This window comes from Schistocerca gregaria, chromosome 1 (genome assembly GCF_023897955.1).
Source record: "Schistocerca gregaria isolate iqSchGreg1 chromosome 1, iqSchGreg1.2, whole genome shotgun sequence".
Classification (NCBI taxonomy): domain Eukaryota; kingdom Metazoa; phylum Arthropoda; class Insecta; order Orthoptera; family Acrididae; genus Schistocerca; species Schistocerca gregaria.
In genome coordinates, this window is record NC_064920.1 from 1098532716 (window position 1) to 1098550313 (window position 17598).

Below are 17598 nucleotides of genomic sequence, written 5' to 3' on the forward strand. Positions count from 1 at the left end.
GGAGAGCTGCATCAAACCAGTCTCAGGACTGAAGACAACAACAACAACAACAACAACAACGTTTGTTAACACTGACATTGAAGAATTAACGTATAGAACTGTTCGAACATTATGCTACCGTATTGCTACTAAGATATGACTATTGTAAATATTTATTGAGTTCAATACCTACTGATTTTAACCGTGGAATGTTTTTCTCTCAAGTTATATAAGTTTTTATTTGATACGGCCGTACTTCACTTCCCCTAATCTTTATATTTTAATGCTAGCTCAGTCTCTATAATTTGATAATGAAATGCTAAAGGGGCCCTCACACGTTCAATAATACTGTCAAACTGACAATATGTTGACCGTCTGAGGGCGCGTATAGAAGCATTGTCAATACTATAAACACTTACGAGCAGTATTGATGGACCTCAAAATATTCTCAAGGCGCAGGCGGCTGAATTTTACGATGAAGGAATTTCCAAACTCGTCCATCGCTACGATAAGTGCCTTAATTTAAATGGCAACTATGTAGAAAAGTAGTATTTAAGTGTGGCTTTCATCTGTATATAATAAAATAATTTCCAATACTTTATTTATTTTTAATTCGAAAACGTAATGTACTTTGTGGATAGCCCTCGTATAATTGCTTAGTAGGTTTCCACGGAATATTACTAATGGTGCTAGCTGATATTACAGAACAAAACTTAGGACTGAGACTGCCACTCTCATTAACGTACGGTATTTTGCTTCTCTATTTTATCTCGTATCAGCGCTAATAACTATACGCATGAACCAGGGCTCATGGGAAAACAACTTTCGGGTCCATGGTTCTGACTTCAGTCAGTAAATTAACACGTCATCAGTCGATATTAAAAAGACGACAATTCTATGGGCCATGCCACCTGGCACACTTGTACAGGCAGATTTTAATTTTTTTCTTTTCTTGCGTCTGAAAAGTCTTACTTTCCTCTGCTGCACTGATGCACTAAATTCACCGTCTTATCTCTAGCAAATCGTTATTACCGCGTTATTTTACTGTAATGCATCATCTTTCAAGCCAAGTTGCCTCTGTACCTACAACAATGAGTAAAACAGATTCACTTTAGTGTTGAGCATTATTTGCTTTACAAAGATAACACAGAACTTTCACACTGTTACTGGACCCTGAAATTATGATATTACGTGAGAAATGATAAATATAAGAACTATTCCTATTTGTTACGTTCAAAATCGTTACCGTCGTACAGGACTAGATAGCTACGCAGTGATTACTGTTGCTACGAGCCGTTTGCATCTTTGGTCTATGAAGTTGTGTTAAAATGTGTGACTTGTGTTTAAAGGCATGCGGATCAGCTGTGTGATTTAAAGTAAGCTAAGCACGAGTCTTATCGGAACTTTAGACGCCAGTGTATCTCCTTCTGTGTATAGAAAATATATCGGTATAAATAAAATAAACATTGTGAAGGCGTTTTGGTGTATTGCAGGTTAGGAAACGACAACATATGTGCGTTTGGTTTGTTATGTTACTGTGTATATTTGTTAAACGTTTGTCGCCTCAAATTGTTTAAAATACGTCTTGTTCCTTCGCGGCTCAACTGCGTAAAGGTAATTCTCAGAAGTTCACTTGAAGCTATGATAGTACGACTTTGTTAGTATTACCTTAACTATTTCGCTCCTCGATTACGTCAAGGCGTGCTTGGATTTCTTCACTCAGGTCATTTTCTTGGTGTACCTTTCAGTTGAGAAGGGACTTTGCGTTTCTTATGCGGCAAAATGGGTAAAAGTGGTAATATAAAGGGGTCTGCAAATTTCACTTCTTACTTAATCTTACCAAGAGCACTTCTTAAATTTGAAACATTGATAATCGTTTTAATCATACAATAAGTGCGCTAAATGTGAAAGAAGTTGCAGAAAATCTGAATGGACTGATGACATAACCAGGAAACACTTTAACTGAAAATGACAATTTTATTATTCATCGCCAAATACCGTTCCCTATTTGTCTTCTACCTACCCCGCCCACTCCCTTTCTGTTGTGTAAGCTCCACTTAATAATGCACATGTGTTCGTCATTGACTCCGGTGGCATTCGGTAACACGGTATAACGTGACTACATTTAGGGTTTTTTGTACGGAAAATATATGATGAAACATTTTTTTCCGAATGAGTAATCCATTAATGCTAGTGTTCACCATGTTTAACATTACAAATTCGTCAGAGAATAACAGTTTTGTAAAGCTGAGAATAACTACTAGTTGTACTTTCAGTACATGTTAAAATAAACTCTCTTATAGCTGTACGTTGACATTTTTCATTGTTCTTGCCTATTTAAGATTTCACAAACGACGTGTATTCACTGTGAACTTTTACTGCATAACGTAGTGGTAGTTGTCAGAATAAGAAACAGTTAAATGCTGCTTGCAGGTTATTTCTATGTTACGATAAGGCACAAAATCCTTCTTGCTGATACTGTTTACATGCCTATAGGGGAATTGTTTATGCAGTAAATGATCATTTGTGAAACAAAAGAGAACACTGTGAATATCAAAAACCACATAGAATGATATGTACTTCTTTTCATGGTGCACACTGACTCGTTTAGAAAGTTCACTGACTCATTTAGAAAGTCCAGATTTCTAAAACAGGGCTTCTTAGTACTTTATGTAACAGCCTAGTGTTTAACATTTAATTTTTGTTAATTATAATAGTGTCCATTTTTCAGGCTCAACACTCAACTTGCCATTTTAGTATGCATGTTCATTTGTACATAATGTCTCTAGCATGAATAGTATCATTTAATTATTAAACATTTAACTGAACTTACATAATGTGTGCTTTGGTACTTTCTTTATAGTATACTCTGGACGCAAAAGGAAAGCCATGGAGGGAAAACAGGTATTTTCCAAATGCCTGGAAAATAACATTGTAAGAGCTTCCTGTAATGCTGAGTTTTTGCCAGAATTTCTATTCTGTAACATGCTTGTGCATTCTAACGAAGCAAGTAGCCAATTGTATAAAACCTGTAGCCTGTTCTATAACTGCTTTTTCCTTTCACCATTCATCTCGTTATTTTGGCTGACAGTAACTGGATTTGTAGCAGTCTCTTTCTTCAGAAACATGATTTCTAATGACTAGTTAACTCTGAGAGGTACTCTTTTCTGTAATGATTTGATTTCCAAGTTTTGCATGAAGCTCTTCTCATGGCTCTAACCAAATATGATATGATAGTGTATTTTGGGCTCTGACTATGCATTTGCTTGCTGAAGATTTAAGTAACACCTTCTGTTTTTATTCTGAAATGTGGTTCCCATTGCTAGATTGTGATGGGTTTGATGACACATTCTATAAAGTATATAGTTTATTTATATAATAACGGTAATATGTGATATGCTGTTGGTTTTTATTTGCTCTTTGTCTATGATTGTCTATGTTTCCATTTTCAAACTGTAAGTAGATGATCACATTATGGGCTACATAATCAATGACAGTAGTTTGTGATATTTGTTCTTATGTTCATGTTTAGTTTCAAAATCAGTTTTGCGTTTTAATTCGCAAACTTGGCAAACATCAGGGTTATAACTCACTATATGGGCTTGATGACAGTGTAGTCCTAGTACTTTAGATTCAAGTTTAAGTTTTCCTTTAGCATTAGGACAGCACAGATGAGTTTATGTCATAATTTTGTAATATAATTGTGCAGTCTTGAACATGGCTGTTAAAAGCAATTGTGAGTAAGCTTTGATTAATAAGACAAACTGCCAATCAGTTGTCATAAGTTTATTTATTTAAACTTGATCTAGGTTTCAATACTTCTATAATTATCCTCTTCAGAAGTACAAGACATTACTTGGTTACATTAGTTGAAACATATTATGTGAATCTTGAGCTAACCACTCGAGTCACGTGCAGTAATTGAAGTATCTGTTATAACAGTAAAAGTGGAATATATATGGCTGTTGACCAATAGCAAACGTCTAACTAAGATTTACAGTTTCATTGGACATTTTAATTACTGCATGTGACTTGAGCTGATTAGCTCATGATTGTGTAATATGTTTCAACAAATATGTAACGAAGTAACATCATATACTTCTGAAGAAGATATTCACAGTAGTATCGAAACCTAGGTCAAGTTATATAAGAAACTTCTGGCTGCTGATTGGGGCTTTTTACTTTCTTGATCAAAGTAATGTTATTATATATTTTGTCATTTGACATGATATTGTGCTTGGCTTTGATTAAAGTATGTTCCTCTCAGCACCAGTTTTGTAAATTTTAACATTTCAGACATCCTCTTCATGGTGCAGTTTTGGTCTCAATTCTCCATTTGTTGTTTGTCATTTGTCATCATGAATGGATGAACATTGTTGTTACAATGTTCGATCTATGAAATAAATTTTAAGTTATGTTAATTGACATCATTGTTATAGTCAACTCTGTGACGTCCACAACTGGGTAAGACACTACCCTAATTACATGTACCCATCTTTCATTGGGTCATCATCTTAGACCTTTCTTTGCTCTTGAAATTAAGATGAAATGAATATTTGGGCAGAATGCCTTTGGGCATGCCTTCTTGATATTTACCTCATTTATAGTAACTTGCAGGGCAGTACTATGCAACACATTGAGATCTTCAAGGTCAATGTCAGTGACCTTGCTAGTAAAAATTCTTAGAAACCCACCATGTTATATGTGAACTTAAAGCTCTACTCATTAGCTTTCTGTTACATTAAGTTTGATGGCTGTATCAGCATTGGAACTGGAATTATAGTCATTTATGTTGAGACAGATAGATATAAATTTCACAAAATTTCCAAACTTGGAAGAGCTATAACTTTATTCACAATTTTCAAATACCTATGAAAATTATTAGTTTTACACCACTTACCTAGATCATTGAATTATCCAAATTTGAAATAAATCTAAAATTGTCTGTTTTATAAGCAGTAATTTAAAAAGTTGAAATATGTAATTTTTGTTAAGACATGTAATTCTCTATTTCTTAATCTACATTTCCATTTGGTAATATATATGAAATTTAAATTTTTAAAAATTCTACTAACGAGATTGGAACCAGCGACTTTATGGTACAAAGTTTTGCATTGCACACTTTTATTTGCTGTTAGTTGAATTCTAAATGAAGGGATTAGATGGTAGGACATGTCCTGAGGCATCAAGGGATCACCAATTTAGCATTGGAGGGCAGTGTGGAGTGTAAAAATCGTAGAGGGAGACCAAGAGATGAATACACTAAGCAGATTCAGAAGAATGTAGGTTGCAGTAGGTACTGGGAGATGAAGGAGCTTGCCCAGGATAGATTAGCATGGAGAGCTGCATCAAACCAGTCTCAGGACTGAAGACCACTACAATAACAGTTGAATTTTGTGTTAGGAAAATGATTTAGTTCTGTAACAGATCAGTTTTTTGATAGTTTAATGGTTAAGTGGAGTAAATTATCCACACTTTAACACTTTAGTTTATTAATTACTGGCCACTCACCTATATCTGTGCTCTCTTGTTGTTAGTTTTGTTGTGATGAGCGATGGGAGTAAGAAAGCTACTGTACGAGATTTTCAATCTGCAGCGGAGCGTGTGCTGATATGAAACTTTCTGACAGATTAAAACTGTGTGCCGGACCGAGACTCGAACTCGGGACCCGAGGTCGAGTCTTGGTCCGGCCCACAGTTTTAATCTGTCAGGAAATTTCAAGCTACTGTATGTTTGTATTGGGTTTAAGACTTTGGGGGTACTCTGTGACACTGTTTCCATTGCTCACAGGCTCCTTTCTCCATCATAGTGGTCACATATAAGCTGTCACACACTGTGAACAAAGGTGGCACCTGGAAACTAGTAGGTGCAAAGAACATTTAGTTAGGTGGACAGCGTGTACACGTGAGCCTCGGGTGGGACCAGGCATTTTCAAAATTTGAACTATGAAAGTTGGTGATTTGTTCAAACAAAGCAGACTATAATGGACTCCAGGTTGTCTGACTGTCCTTTAATACATTTAGAGTATAGCAGATTTTCCTCTGAAGCTGAAAAATGTGGCACATGGAATTGTTTTAGTAAATTAATTTCATTTCATTTTGAAACTTAAATTGTTGACAATGTGTATAAAACACACACACACACACACACACACACACACACACATAAATAATAGAAGGAAACATTCCACGTGGGAAAAATATATCTAAAAACAAAGATGTATCTAAAAACAAAGTTGATGTGACTCACCAAACAAAAACGCTGGCAGGTCGATAGATACACAAACATACACACAAAATTCAAGCTTTCGCAACCAACGGTTGCTTCTTCAGGAAAGAGGGGAGGAGAGGGAAAGACGAAAGGATGTGGGTTTTAAGGGAGAGGGTAAGGAGTCATTCCAATCCCGGGAGCGGAAAGACTTACCTTAAGGGGAAAAAAGGACATGTATACACGCGCGCGCGCGCACACACACACACACACACACACACACACACACACACACACACACACACACAAGCAGACATTTGTAAAGGCAAAGAGTTTGGGCAGAGATGTCAGTCGAGGGAGAAGTACACAGGCAAAGATGTTGTTGAAAGACAGGTGAGGTTTGAGTGGCGGCAACTTGGAATTAGCGGAGGTTGAGGCCTGGCGGATATCGAGAAGAGAGGTATACTGAAGGGCAAGTTCCCATCTCCGGAGTTCTGACAGGTTGGTGTTAGTGGGAAGTATCCAGATAACCCGGATGGTGTAACACTGTGCCAAGATGTGCTGGCCGTGCACCAAGGCATGTTTAGCCACAGGTTGATCCTCATTACCAACAAACACTGTCTGCCTGTGTCCATTCATGCGAATGGATAGTTTGTTGCTGGTCATTCCCACATAGAAAGCTTCACAGTGTAGGCAGGTCAGTTGGTAAATCATGTGAGTGCTTTCACACGTGGCTCTGCCTTTGATCGTGTACACCTTCCGGGTTACAGTACTGTAGTAGGTGATGGTGGCAGGATCCATGGGACAAGTTTTACACTGGGGGGGTTACACCGTCCGGGTTATCTGGATACTTCCCACGAACACTAACCTGTCAGAACTCCGGAGCTTGCCCTTCAGTATACCTATCTTCTCGATATCTGCCAGGCCTCAACCTCCGTTAATTCTAAGTTGCCGCCACTCGTACCTCACCTGTCTTTCAACATCTTTGCCTGTGTACTTCTCCCTCGACTGACATCTCTGCCCAAACTCTTTGCCTTTACAAATGTCTGCTTGTCTCTGTGTATGTGCGGATGGATATATATGTGTGTGCGAGTGTGTACCTGTCCTTTTTCTCCCTTAAGGTAAGTCTTTCCGCTCCCGGGATTGGAATGACTCCTTACCCTCTCCCTTAAAACCCACATCCTTTCGTCTTTCCTTCTCCTTCCCTCTTTCCTGAAGAACCAACCGATGGTTGCAAAAGCTTGTATTTTGTGTGTATGCTTGTGTTTGTTTGTGTATCTATCGACCTGCCAGTACTTTTGTTTGGTAAGTCACATCAAATTTGTTTTTAGATATATTTTTCCCGCGTGGAATGTTTCCCTCTATTATATTCATCAATAAAAACAAAGATGATGTGACTTACCAAACAAAAGCGCTGGCAGGTCGATAGACACACAAACATACACACAAAATTCAAGCTTTCGCAACCAGTGGTTGCTTCTTCAGGAAAGAGGGAAAGAGAGGGGAAAAACGAAAGGATGTGGGTTTTAAGGGAGAGGGTAAGGAGTCATTCCAATCCCTGGAGCAGAAGACCTACCTTAGGGGGATAAAAGGACAGGTACACACACACACACACACACACACACACACACACACACACACACAAGCAGATTGACTTACCAAACGAGAAAGTACTGGTAGATAGGCATAATAAAAAAAATTAATTTTGTCTATCTACCAGCGCTTTCTCGTTTGGTAAGTCACAGCATCTTTGTTTTTTATATATATTTTTTCCCACTTGGTGTGTCTCTCTCTATTATATAAATCAGGACACATTTTGTGTTCATTTTCAGGTGTAGATATAACTTTGCTATAAATTAGCTGTCATGGAATCCGAATAGCGACAAAGGACTAGAATAGAGTTTTCAGTATGGTGTGATGTTGAACAAGAAGGGACGAACACAATTGAACAAAAGGAACTACAACTGAATGAAGGATGGAGCTGAAACTAGGGACTGAGGTGGAAATGAGACTGACCAGAAAGGAACAGTGATTAACGATTTTGTAGAAGTTGTATCTTAGTCCTTCCATTTAGTCTAGCAAATCATTCCTTTGGACATTTTCCTTCGCAAATGACCCATCTCTAAATAGAGTCCAAGCTGCTCTTCACCGAGGTCCTAACATTCCATTTTTATGTAAGCGATATATGTTAGTATTCGGCAACAGTGACTTATTAAGCGAATTAAACAATGGTTTGTTAATAGTCACACTTGTCAACTCGTGCAATCAGTGGAATATACTGTGTCCCCTTTTTAGGTTTCACCCCTAAGGTGCTTTTGTGGAGTTCTGCAAAACATTGATCCACATCTGGCATAACCTCTTCACAGCACTTGTTTTCTTTTCCAGCCATGTGTTGCGCAGTGTGTATTTCATTCAAATGGGTGAACTAAAATGCCGTGCTCACATAAAATAAAATTCTTTGTTTTGCACAGTTTATTTACCTCAGAAATCTTGGGTTACAAAGCATCTGCTTTTTGATAGGGAAACACATTGTGACTAGATTCTCTATTAGTCAGAAACTGACAAGTCTAGTCAATGATGTGGACCTTCCTACGTTTTTCACTTATAATTTCTGTACTCTCCTATTTCCAAAGCACCTTTGTTTACAGGTATGTTGTCCTGAATTTTTTTGTTTTGCAGTCATGCACTTTTCTTCCATGTTAGCAGAACCACCAGCATCCACCCACTACTTTGATTGGTGTTTTCTTTCTGTCATGAAATTGTGGACCCATGTTTCATCCACAATAACAGGTAAATCCACAGTATCATGTGGATTCTGTATGAAAGGTTTCAAACGTTCAGAAAAATGCATTTTTTGCCTTGCTTGTGATCAGTATTCTCGAATCACCCATCTTGCACAAAATTTTCATCTACTTGATTCTTCCCTTAGAATACACCATGCTCTTTCTTGCTGGCCTTCAAAAATAACCATTTCATGAAACTGGAATTGTCAGTTGTCCAATACAGTGTTGTACATCTTGTCTCGGTTTTTGTAGGTAGTTGAACTTTCAGAGGGCCCTCTTTCAGTTAAACTGTCTTTTTTTATTATTAATTGGAAAAACAAACTCCTTGTAAATGAACACTAACTTTTCATGAAATTTCCAAGGACAATAAAATATTATAATTGTCTAAAGAAAAATAATATGTACGTGAAATGAAGTTTCTTCAAGAACCATGACAGCACTTGCTTCAGGGTTAGGAAAAACCATAGGAAACCTAATCAGAATAAATGGATAGGGATGTAAAGTTACTACAGTAATCATCTCTCTCTGTCAGGTACTATTTTATGAGAACCTGCTGCTCACACAGCTACATTTGATGTTGAATTATCAGTGGCAGTGGCAGGCAGCCAATGATGAAGTTGAACTTATTGCAGTAGCTTTTGACATCATATTCAAACTATATTTCTTCTTGCATTTGCGAGGGCAGTTACAGCTAGCAGTGCATCTGAAGAAAAACAAATGAGAAACAGCAGCAGTGAGCATTCTTATAGCCTATGGTAAGCAGAACTTGTTTGCTATCAAAAATTTAAATTTAGATATGCCTTTCAGTGTAGAGGCAAACTAGAGTCATGTGCTGCTTTAATTTGTCAGAAGGGAGGCAACACTTTGATATTATTCATGTCGTGTGGAAGCTTACTGTAAAGAGAAAAAAAAAAAAAAAAAAATACTGCATGCACCTATTGAGCCTTTATCCATTAATTTTTAGACACTTACTTTCTATGTGGTTATCATTCTGATTTTCAGTGTTGTAATCATGTGTGTCTCAACTGAAATGAGCTGAGCAGTGAAGATTTAAGAAAGGAATGACTTCGTATGTGTACAGTGCTCGGACAGTTAATATCTGGAGATATTTAAATTTGTCTCTGCAACAATTTCTGCAACATGTTTTCATGGTATGTGTAGTGGCCATCTTTGGAAGCTTTAACAAATTCTGAATATGTACATTTGCAACACAGCCCCAGACCAAAGTACATTTTAGTAAAATGTCTTGATTCGTAGAACTAGACATTTTCCTCGTAAGAAATATGTTGAAGCTTATTTTTGAGCAAATATGTTCCTGTGATATTCTTAAGTTGCGTGCCTGTCCAATACCATTTCCACAAATTTGTCTCTGTTTGTCTCCTTTAGGGCTTAGTTTTGAAGACATAAGTGTGCCATCAAACTTACGTTTTCTGATTCATAATGAGCATGTGTAAGCAAAAGTGGCATACTCAGGTTTTGCCTGCAATGAACCATCCACTGCCTCATCACTTGTATAATAAACAACCCAAACACAGCACAATGAAATGAGATACACCATTCAGCAGTGGCTAGTGCAATAAAACTGCGCTACATTATTGTTTGTGAATTTTCTTTGCTTGGTCATTGTACATGAAACATTGCATGTTTTGTGATAAAATTTTCTTTCTGTACCAGGGAAATTCGCAAGACGTGTTTCATATGGACCTTTTGTATTATGTAAAAGCTTACATCATTCTGTTTGCAAAAGATTTTCCCTGTGGAAGTGTTTTCTTCCATGCAGTGGTTAAGATATTGGTCTTCAAACAAGCTCGAATACCCATCTGATCATCCAAATTTAGCTTCTGTCTGTTTTTCCTAAATGATTTAAGATAAATTCCAGGATGGCGCCTTTGAAAAGCATATGATCAATTTACTATCCCATGCTTGTCCTCTTAAACTAATCCACTTCTAATGATGATTTGATGACATTGTGATTGGTATGTAATGATGGTGTTTTCATTAAGTCTTTTGATCTTTTTGATCAACTCCTTTCCCAGTTCATTTCCTATGGGATTTATTTTCTTTACTGGCAGCTGTTAGAAACAGAAGAATAATAAATCAGTTTTTACATTGGTAGGTGAAGAAACTGACTGTTGGCCTTTGCCAATATTAATGCTGCACAAACCACTTAGTGTGTGCTGTGTACTGATACCTTTCTTTGCATACGCTTCACTATCACTACCCAATCTGATGTGAACCTTGGACTACACAACAGATAAGTCCTTCACTACAACCAAGATTCCTTAGTAACAACAAAACTGTCGCCTTTCGCCTTAACCTAGGCCTTGGACAGTGGTGTAGATCTATGTGCCACCAGAGTCAAGATTTTATGTTTCAGCCTAAATCATTAACAGCTACTTCAACATTGCAAGCAGGTGCAAAGGTACTATGAATAAATTGATAGCATAAATGTTTATGTAAAACTTGCATAGAAAATGTGAAAAATTCTTACTTCTGGCATATGGGCATAATCTGTCATTGGCTACACCATTCCACCCTCCCATAGACTACCTCTAACTTGACATGATGAAACTTTGCGAATGTGTGCTCTATACGAAACACAAGTGCATCATGTGGAAGGTTGTTTTCGACTGTAGTCTGGTATGTAGATAATTCCTTTCTTTCCCTTCAGTTTTGTACAGTAGTCATTGTAAGTTGTGCTTCACTACCATTCTGATAAAACTGAGCACTTTTGTTTGTCAGTCAGCTATTCTAAATCTTGCCTTAAACCTGTTGTGTAGCATCTGTTGTGTTTAAGATATTTCCTATTTCTACCTGTTTTTTTCCTTTACTTTTCCTGGTTGCTACAATCTTTTTTTACAGATTTAGCAGTTAATTTTTTCAACATGAGCTCTTTTCATGTACATATCTGTTGCTGGAATTAATAGTTTGTAGTTCCTGTTTGAAATATGGCACAATCAACTACTTGTCCATTTTACTATACATACATGGAAACTGGAATGTTTATTTTACAGCCCTCAGTTGCTTGATAAACGTTATTGCAATATCTGCATTTAGATGACATTCCAGTATGTGTGTGAACTTGGTCAGATATGTAAGTGTTATTTGTTTCCAAAAGATTTTCCCTGTGGAAGTGTTTTCTTCCATGCAGTGGTTAAGATATTGGTCTTCAAACAAGCTCGAATACCCATCTGATCATCCAAATTTAGCTTCTGTCTGTTTTTTCTAAATAATTTAAGGTAAATTCCAGGATGGTTCCTTTGGAAAGCATATGATCAATTTACTACCCCTTGCTTGTCCTCTTAAACTAATCCACTTCTAGTGATGTTGTTGATGACATTTTAAAATCCTGATATACCTTCTTGAAAAGTGCTTCATTTAATTTCCAAACAAAATTTTATAACACTTGTACAGAAAGTTTGTCTCATGTGGTGCAAGTAAAATAGTTTTTTTTCCCCTAGGATAGTTAAAATTACTCCAAATTATATTTCATGGTTATGTAACATCTGTAGTCGTGAATGAAGGTTTTCTGCTCCTACATTTTTGGCTACTTCTGCTAATTGCCATGGCAGTTGGTATAGGTTTCAAACTACATTCAAATTCTTCCACAGTAAATTAAAATTGGGTATCTTTAACAGCTATAAACTACTTCCCTTTTCATGTAACCTGTTGTTCCATTAAACAATGAGATTTGTCCTAAATATCATACTGTAACCGATCTCAAATTTTAGCCCAGGAGGGCTAGAAACTCTGGTATTCCTACAAAAGTATGTACTCTTGATCCCCAATACCTTGATACTGTAAATTGTCACGAACTATTCTTGGAGCCTTATATTTGCTCTTTGGAGCAGCAGTCTGGAGACAGTCTCACAATTTAAAAAAAATTCTGCCACACACTGTGACATAAAATGTGTGTTGCAGCCTAGAATGTCTTGGGGCCCAGCAGTTCTTGTCTCAGTGGTGCATGTACAGGTTGTCAGAATCATGCAAGTCTCAGGTTTTGTCCTTTTGGCTCAAAATTTCGTTGTTAGTTGCATGAGACAGTGTGTCATGGTTGTTCAACTCCACCTTCTGTGACCATCGTGTTTTCTCAGAATCCAGGTGACTGGCATTATTTATTTTGGCATTGCTGGCAGTAACATCTCAGAGCGACCTATTTCCTGGTGGCAGTGAGGGAGACCTCTTAAACTTGTTGAATGGGTCATGTGGATACACACCAAATGCACATTGTTTTCTTTTCATTCCTTTCTGTCATCTTTCTAAGGGACACCAGTATGTGCCATGTGTTTAAAATGCATGAAGTTCGTGCACCCCTTCCTCCTGCACCTTATTTAATGTAGCTATTTCAGACAGCAGTTCATATTTGTTGATAAGGGGTGAGGGCATAGTATCCTCAGCTCTTCATTATTACTATCTGTGCTGTACAGGGGACTTAATAACTGTCTCTTTTGGTATAACTTACCACTGACAGTCTAATGGGTATCCAGTTTGTGGATCAGTTGTTCTGAACAGAAAGCAGTGTAGTTAAATTACTTTGAGTATTCCAGTATATTACTTGATTTATTTTGCCCAACTGCCACATATACAATAGCTGCCAGTTCCTTGATAGCAGTCAGTGCATCTTTCAATTGCACAGAAAGCAGGTAACTTTTGCCAGCTGGAAGGAGCATTTACATGGTGATATGTTGCAATCAGTATTTAACAGTTTGTCTCTCATTTGTACTGAATAAGTTAACTTTCATAGTAACAAGGATGGACAAAAACTAACATTTACAATAAATGCAAATAAAAAAAAATTAAATTCTACAACACTAGACATAGAAATAGGCACTGAGCTGGCTTTATGGTACCAGCTGTATCACTAAATGAACTCGAGGAACATCTGGATTAAATAGGTATTGGTTAAAAATGATGTAGGAGATTTGAAAAGGAAAAATAAAATATGAGAAACTATTGCTTAACAAATAAATATGTGCCACAATGAAGGAAGGTGAATCAAAGTACTAAAGGTATAGTTTTTACAAGTTACAAAAATGTCATTTGCAGCTTTTGGTTTTGTCTATGCAATTACTAAATTTTGGAAACTTCACAAAGCAAGACATTAAGAAAGTTAGTACTGTTGTTCTGCTTGTTAGTAGGTATACTAAGATCAAATTTCTGCCATCTTCTTGTCTGAAACACCATGTCTGTTATAAGTAATCAAGTAGTGGTACAATCATACCCATAGCAGTTGTTAGCTTATTTGCACCATTGATATTTTACATATCATGTAAACAACAGTTATGGGAACATTTGTGTTGTAGTATTACATCATCATCAACTTAGAAGCTTCTTCTGAGTTCTACTATGGTGCTTTTAGTGTCTCTGCATACCGCAGCACGCGACATAGCTTTGCAGACGAAAAGTGTACTCATCAATTGGACATCTGCATTTGAGATTAAGTGCCACAATATTGAATGAGTATTATTATTATGTTCATTTCTCCACATTAAGTAACAACTTTCCTGTACATCAGTAATCAATACCAGTATTTATTACAAGGCTTCATCTAGAAAAATAAAAATGGGATCTACAGTTTTCTGGATTTGAAGAAGAAGAAGAAGCAGGAGCGGCAATAATATCCCCAATACACCAAATTGTGTTGACTGGAGCTTCTGATAATGTATGTGGCATGGCATGATGAGTTATCCTTATTTAAAGTGCATGGGGATAGTGCCGAACAGTCAGTTTGTTTTTAAGAACATGTATTTCCATTATATTATGACTGTTGCATGTGTAAAGGCAATAAATACCAGTTCAATAAAATATATTATGCAAATATTCTTCCTACAAGTGTTTATAGAATGTACCCATTACATTCCATTATTATTGACTGATATTGGCTTCAATAACATGATTCATTAAACAATTATGAAATTTACTGTTCTGGTAGTTTGTTTTTATATAGTGGTTTCCTTTTATAACCTGTTTTTCCAATAAATTTATTCTATGTATACAAATAATGGAAAATCCAAGATGGTATAATGACAATATTATGAGAAGTGATGGATTGCTACACACCATATAGTGGGGATATTGAGTTGCAGACAGGCACAACAAAGAGACCGCTAAACAAATAAGCTTGTGGCTAAAAGGCCTTGTTCTGGAGTAGAAAACACATACACGTGTGCACTCCACTGCTCTCAGATACATGACCACTGTCTAATTGCCAAGGCCAGACTGTGAGTAACTGTGCATGATAGGAGAAGCAATCTGGCTAGTGGGTATAAGGAGCAGCTTGGGCTGAGAAGAGGAAGGGATAGCTGTGGGGGGGGGGGGGGGGGGGAGGCAGTAAAGTGCTGCACGGTTTGTTGGTGGCCATTCATGCGGATAGACATTTTGTTGGTTGTCATGTCATGCCCATGTAGAATGCAGCACACTAGTTACAGCTTAGCTTGTAAATCACATGACAGCTTTCACAGGTAGCCTCACTTTTGATTGGATAGGTGATACTTGTGACTTGACTGGAGTAGGCAGTGATGGATGATGTATGGGACAAGTCTTTCATTTAGATCTGTTGCAGGAATATGAACCATGACTCAAGAGGTTGGGAGCATGGACAGAGTGGGGATGGATGAGGATATTGTGTAGGTTCAGTGGCCGGTAGAATACCACTGTGGGTGATATGGGAAGGATATATTTCAAGGAACAACGAGAGGTAGGCAAAACCTGGTGGAGAATGTGATCCAGTTGCTCCAGTCCTGTGCTGTACTGAGTCATGAGGCGAATACTCCTCTGTGGCTGGACAGTGCGGCTTTATGAGTTAGTGGGTTACTGGAGAAATAACACAGGAGAGCTGTTTCTGTACAAGAGTGGGAGCATATTTCAGTCTGTGAAGGCATGAGTGAGAACCTCGGTATATTTCGAGAGGGACTGCTTGTCACTACAGATGGGGCAGCAGTAGGTGGTTAAGGATGTATGGAAGGGTCTTCCTGGTCTGTAATGGATGGCTGCTGTTAAATGGAGTTATTGCTGACAGTTGATAGGTTTGATATGAAAGGATACTGAAGTAGCCATTTAGGACATGGAGGTCAATATTGATGAATGTGGCTTGTTGGGTTGAAGACCAGGTGAAGCAAATGGAGGAGAAGGTGTTTAGATTCTGGAGGAATGAAGATAAGGTGTTCTCAGTCTTGATCCGGATCACGAAGATGACATCAGTGAATCTGTTAATCAGGTGAGCTGTTTGGGATTGTGGGTGGATAGGAAGGAAGCCTCTAGATGGCCCATGAATAGGTTGGCAGAGGGTAGTACCATGCAGGTGCCCATTGCCATACCATGGATTTGTTTGTAGTTGTTACCTTCAGCAGTGCCTTTTATATATGGGGCAGTAAACAGAAAACTGGTTACTATGCTTCCACTGCTGTACAGTCTAGCGCACTGCTTCCTGAACGGGAATGCGTGCCAGTCCTCGGCATGAATCTGCCTGGAGGATTAGTGTCAAGGTCCGGCGTGCCAGCCAGCCTGTGGATGGTTTTCAAAGCGGTTTTGCATCTGCCTCAGCAAATGCGGGCTGTTCCCCCTTATTCCTCCTCAGTTACACTATGTCGGCGATCACTGCGCAAAACTGTCCTGCCACAGAGGAGAGTTCCCCTCGTAGCTCAGTACCACCAGAACTGTGGCAACTGAATCTTTCTTTCCACCAGGATTTCGACTATCTTTCGTCATTCTGTGAAATGAGGAATGTCCTACACACTGTCCTTCCCACCCCTCCTCCAATGGTACTCCACCATCCACCAACCTACACAGTATTCTCATCCATCTGTACTCCACCACTGCTCCCAACCTGTTGCCTCATGGCTCATATCCCTGTAATATAACACCTGCAAAAATTGTTGCACTAGATACAATGATGTTACTTCCAACCACAGAGAATGAAGTCAATAAAACTGTTCAAAAGCTAAAAAATAAAAAGTCAGAAGGCTTAGATGATGTACCAATGTGTGTACTGAAACAATGCATAGGGATTATACAAGGCCCATAACAAATATAATAAATGAATCCTTCACATCAGGGACATTTCCAGAGCAGCTAAAACAGGCAAGAGTTGTACCTTTGCTTAAGAAAGGTAATGCGGAAGACACAGAAAATTACCGGCCCATTTCCCTGCTGTCAGCATTCTCAAAAATAATAGAAGCAATTATGAAAGACAGATTAATGAATTATCTGAATAAATACAATCTTTTAAGCAAATCACAGTTTGGTTTTCGAAGTGGCAAAAATACGGAGTCGGCCATAGTAGAATTCACAAAAGTTGTACTTAATGCTCTTGATAAAGATGAGTGTGTCACAGGCATATTTTTGGATCTTTCTAAGGCTTTTGATACAGTCGACCACAAGATTCTATTAAATAAATTAGAAGCATTAGGAATAAGAGGGGTAGCTAATGACTGGTTTCGATCATACCTAACAGATAGGGTACAAAGAGTAGAGATAACACATACTTCAAATAGATCTAAACATTTAGTAAAATACTTATCAGAACCAAAACATATTAATATAGGGGTTCCACAAGGTAGCATATTAGGACCGATACTATTCCTGATATACATCAATGACTTTCCCAGTAGTGTTACTCATGGTGAGAAAA

At 37.8% G+C, this 17598-nt stretch overlaps 1 protein-coding gene across 9 annotated transcripts in view; it reads left to right on the top strand.

Annotated features, from left to right (window-relative positions):
• The first annotated feature begins 1254 nt into the window (after positions 1 to 1254).
• Positions 1255 to 17598, top strand: part of LOC126282287 (translation initiation factor eIF-2B subunit delta-like) — a 111891-nt gene continuing 95547 nt past the window's right edge. The window contains exons 1-3 of one of the 9 annotated variants that reach the window (XM_049981965.1): positions 1273 to 1355; positions 1473 to 1593; positions 2843 to 2913. In XM_049981965.1, the coding sequence (XP_049837922.1) occupies positions 2869 to 2913 (45 nt within the window). In that variant the 5' untranslated portion in view covers positions 1273 to 1355; positions 1473 to 1593; positions 2843 to 2868. Of the gene's footprint in view, positions 1594 to 2842; positions 2914 to 11298; positions 11392 to 17598 lie in introns of those variants that run through there. The other 8 variants (XM_049981985.1, XM_049981950.1, XM_049981970.1 and 5 more) reach the window with 8 other exon arrangements.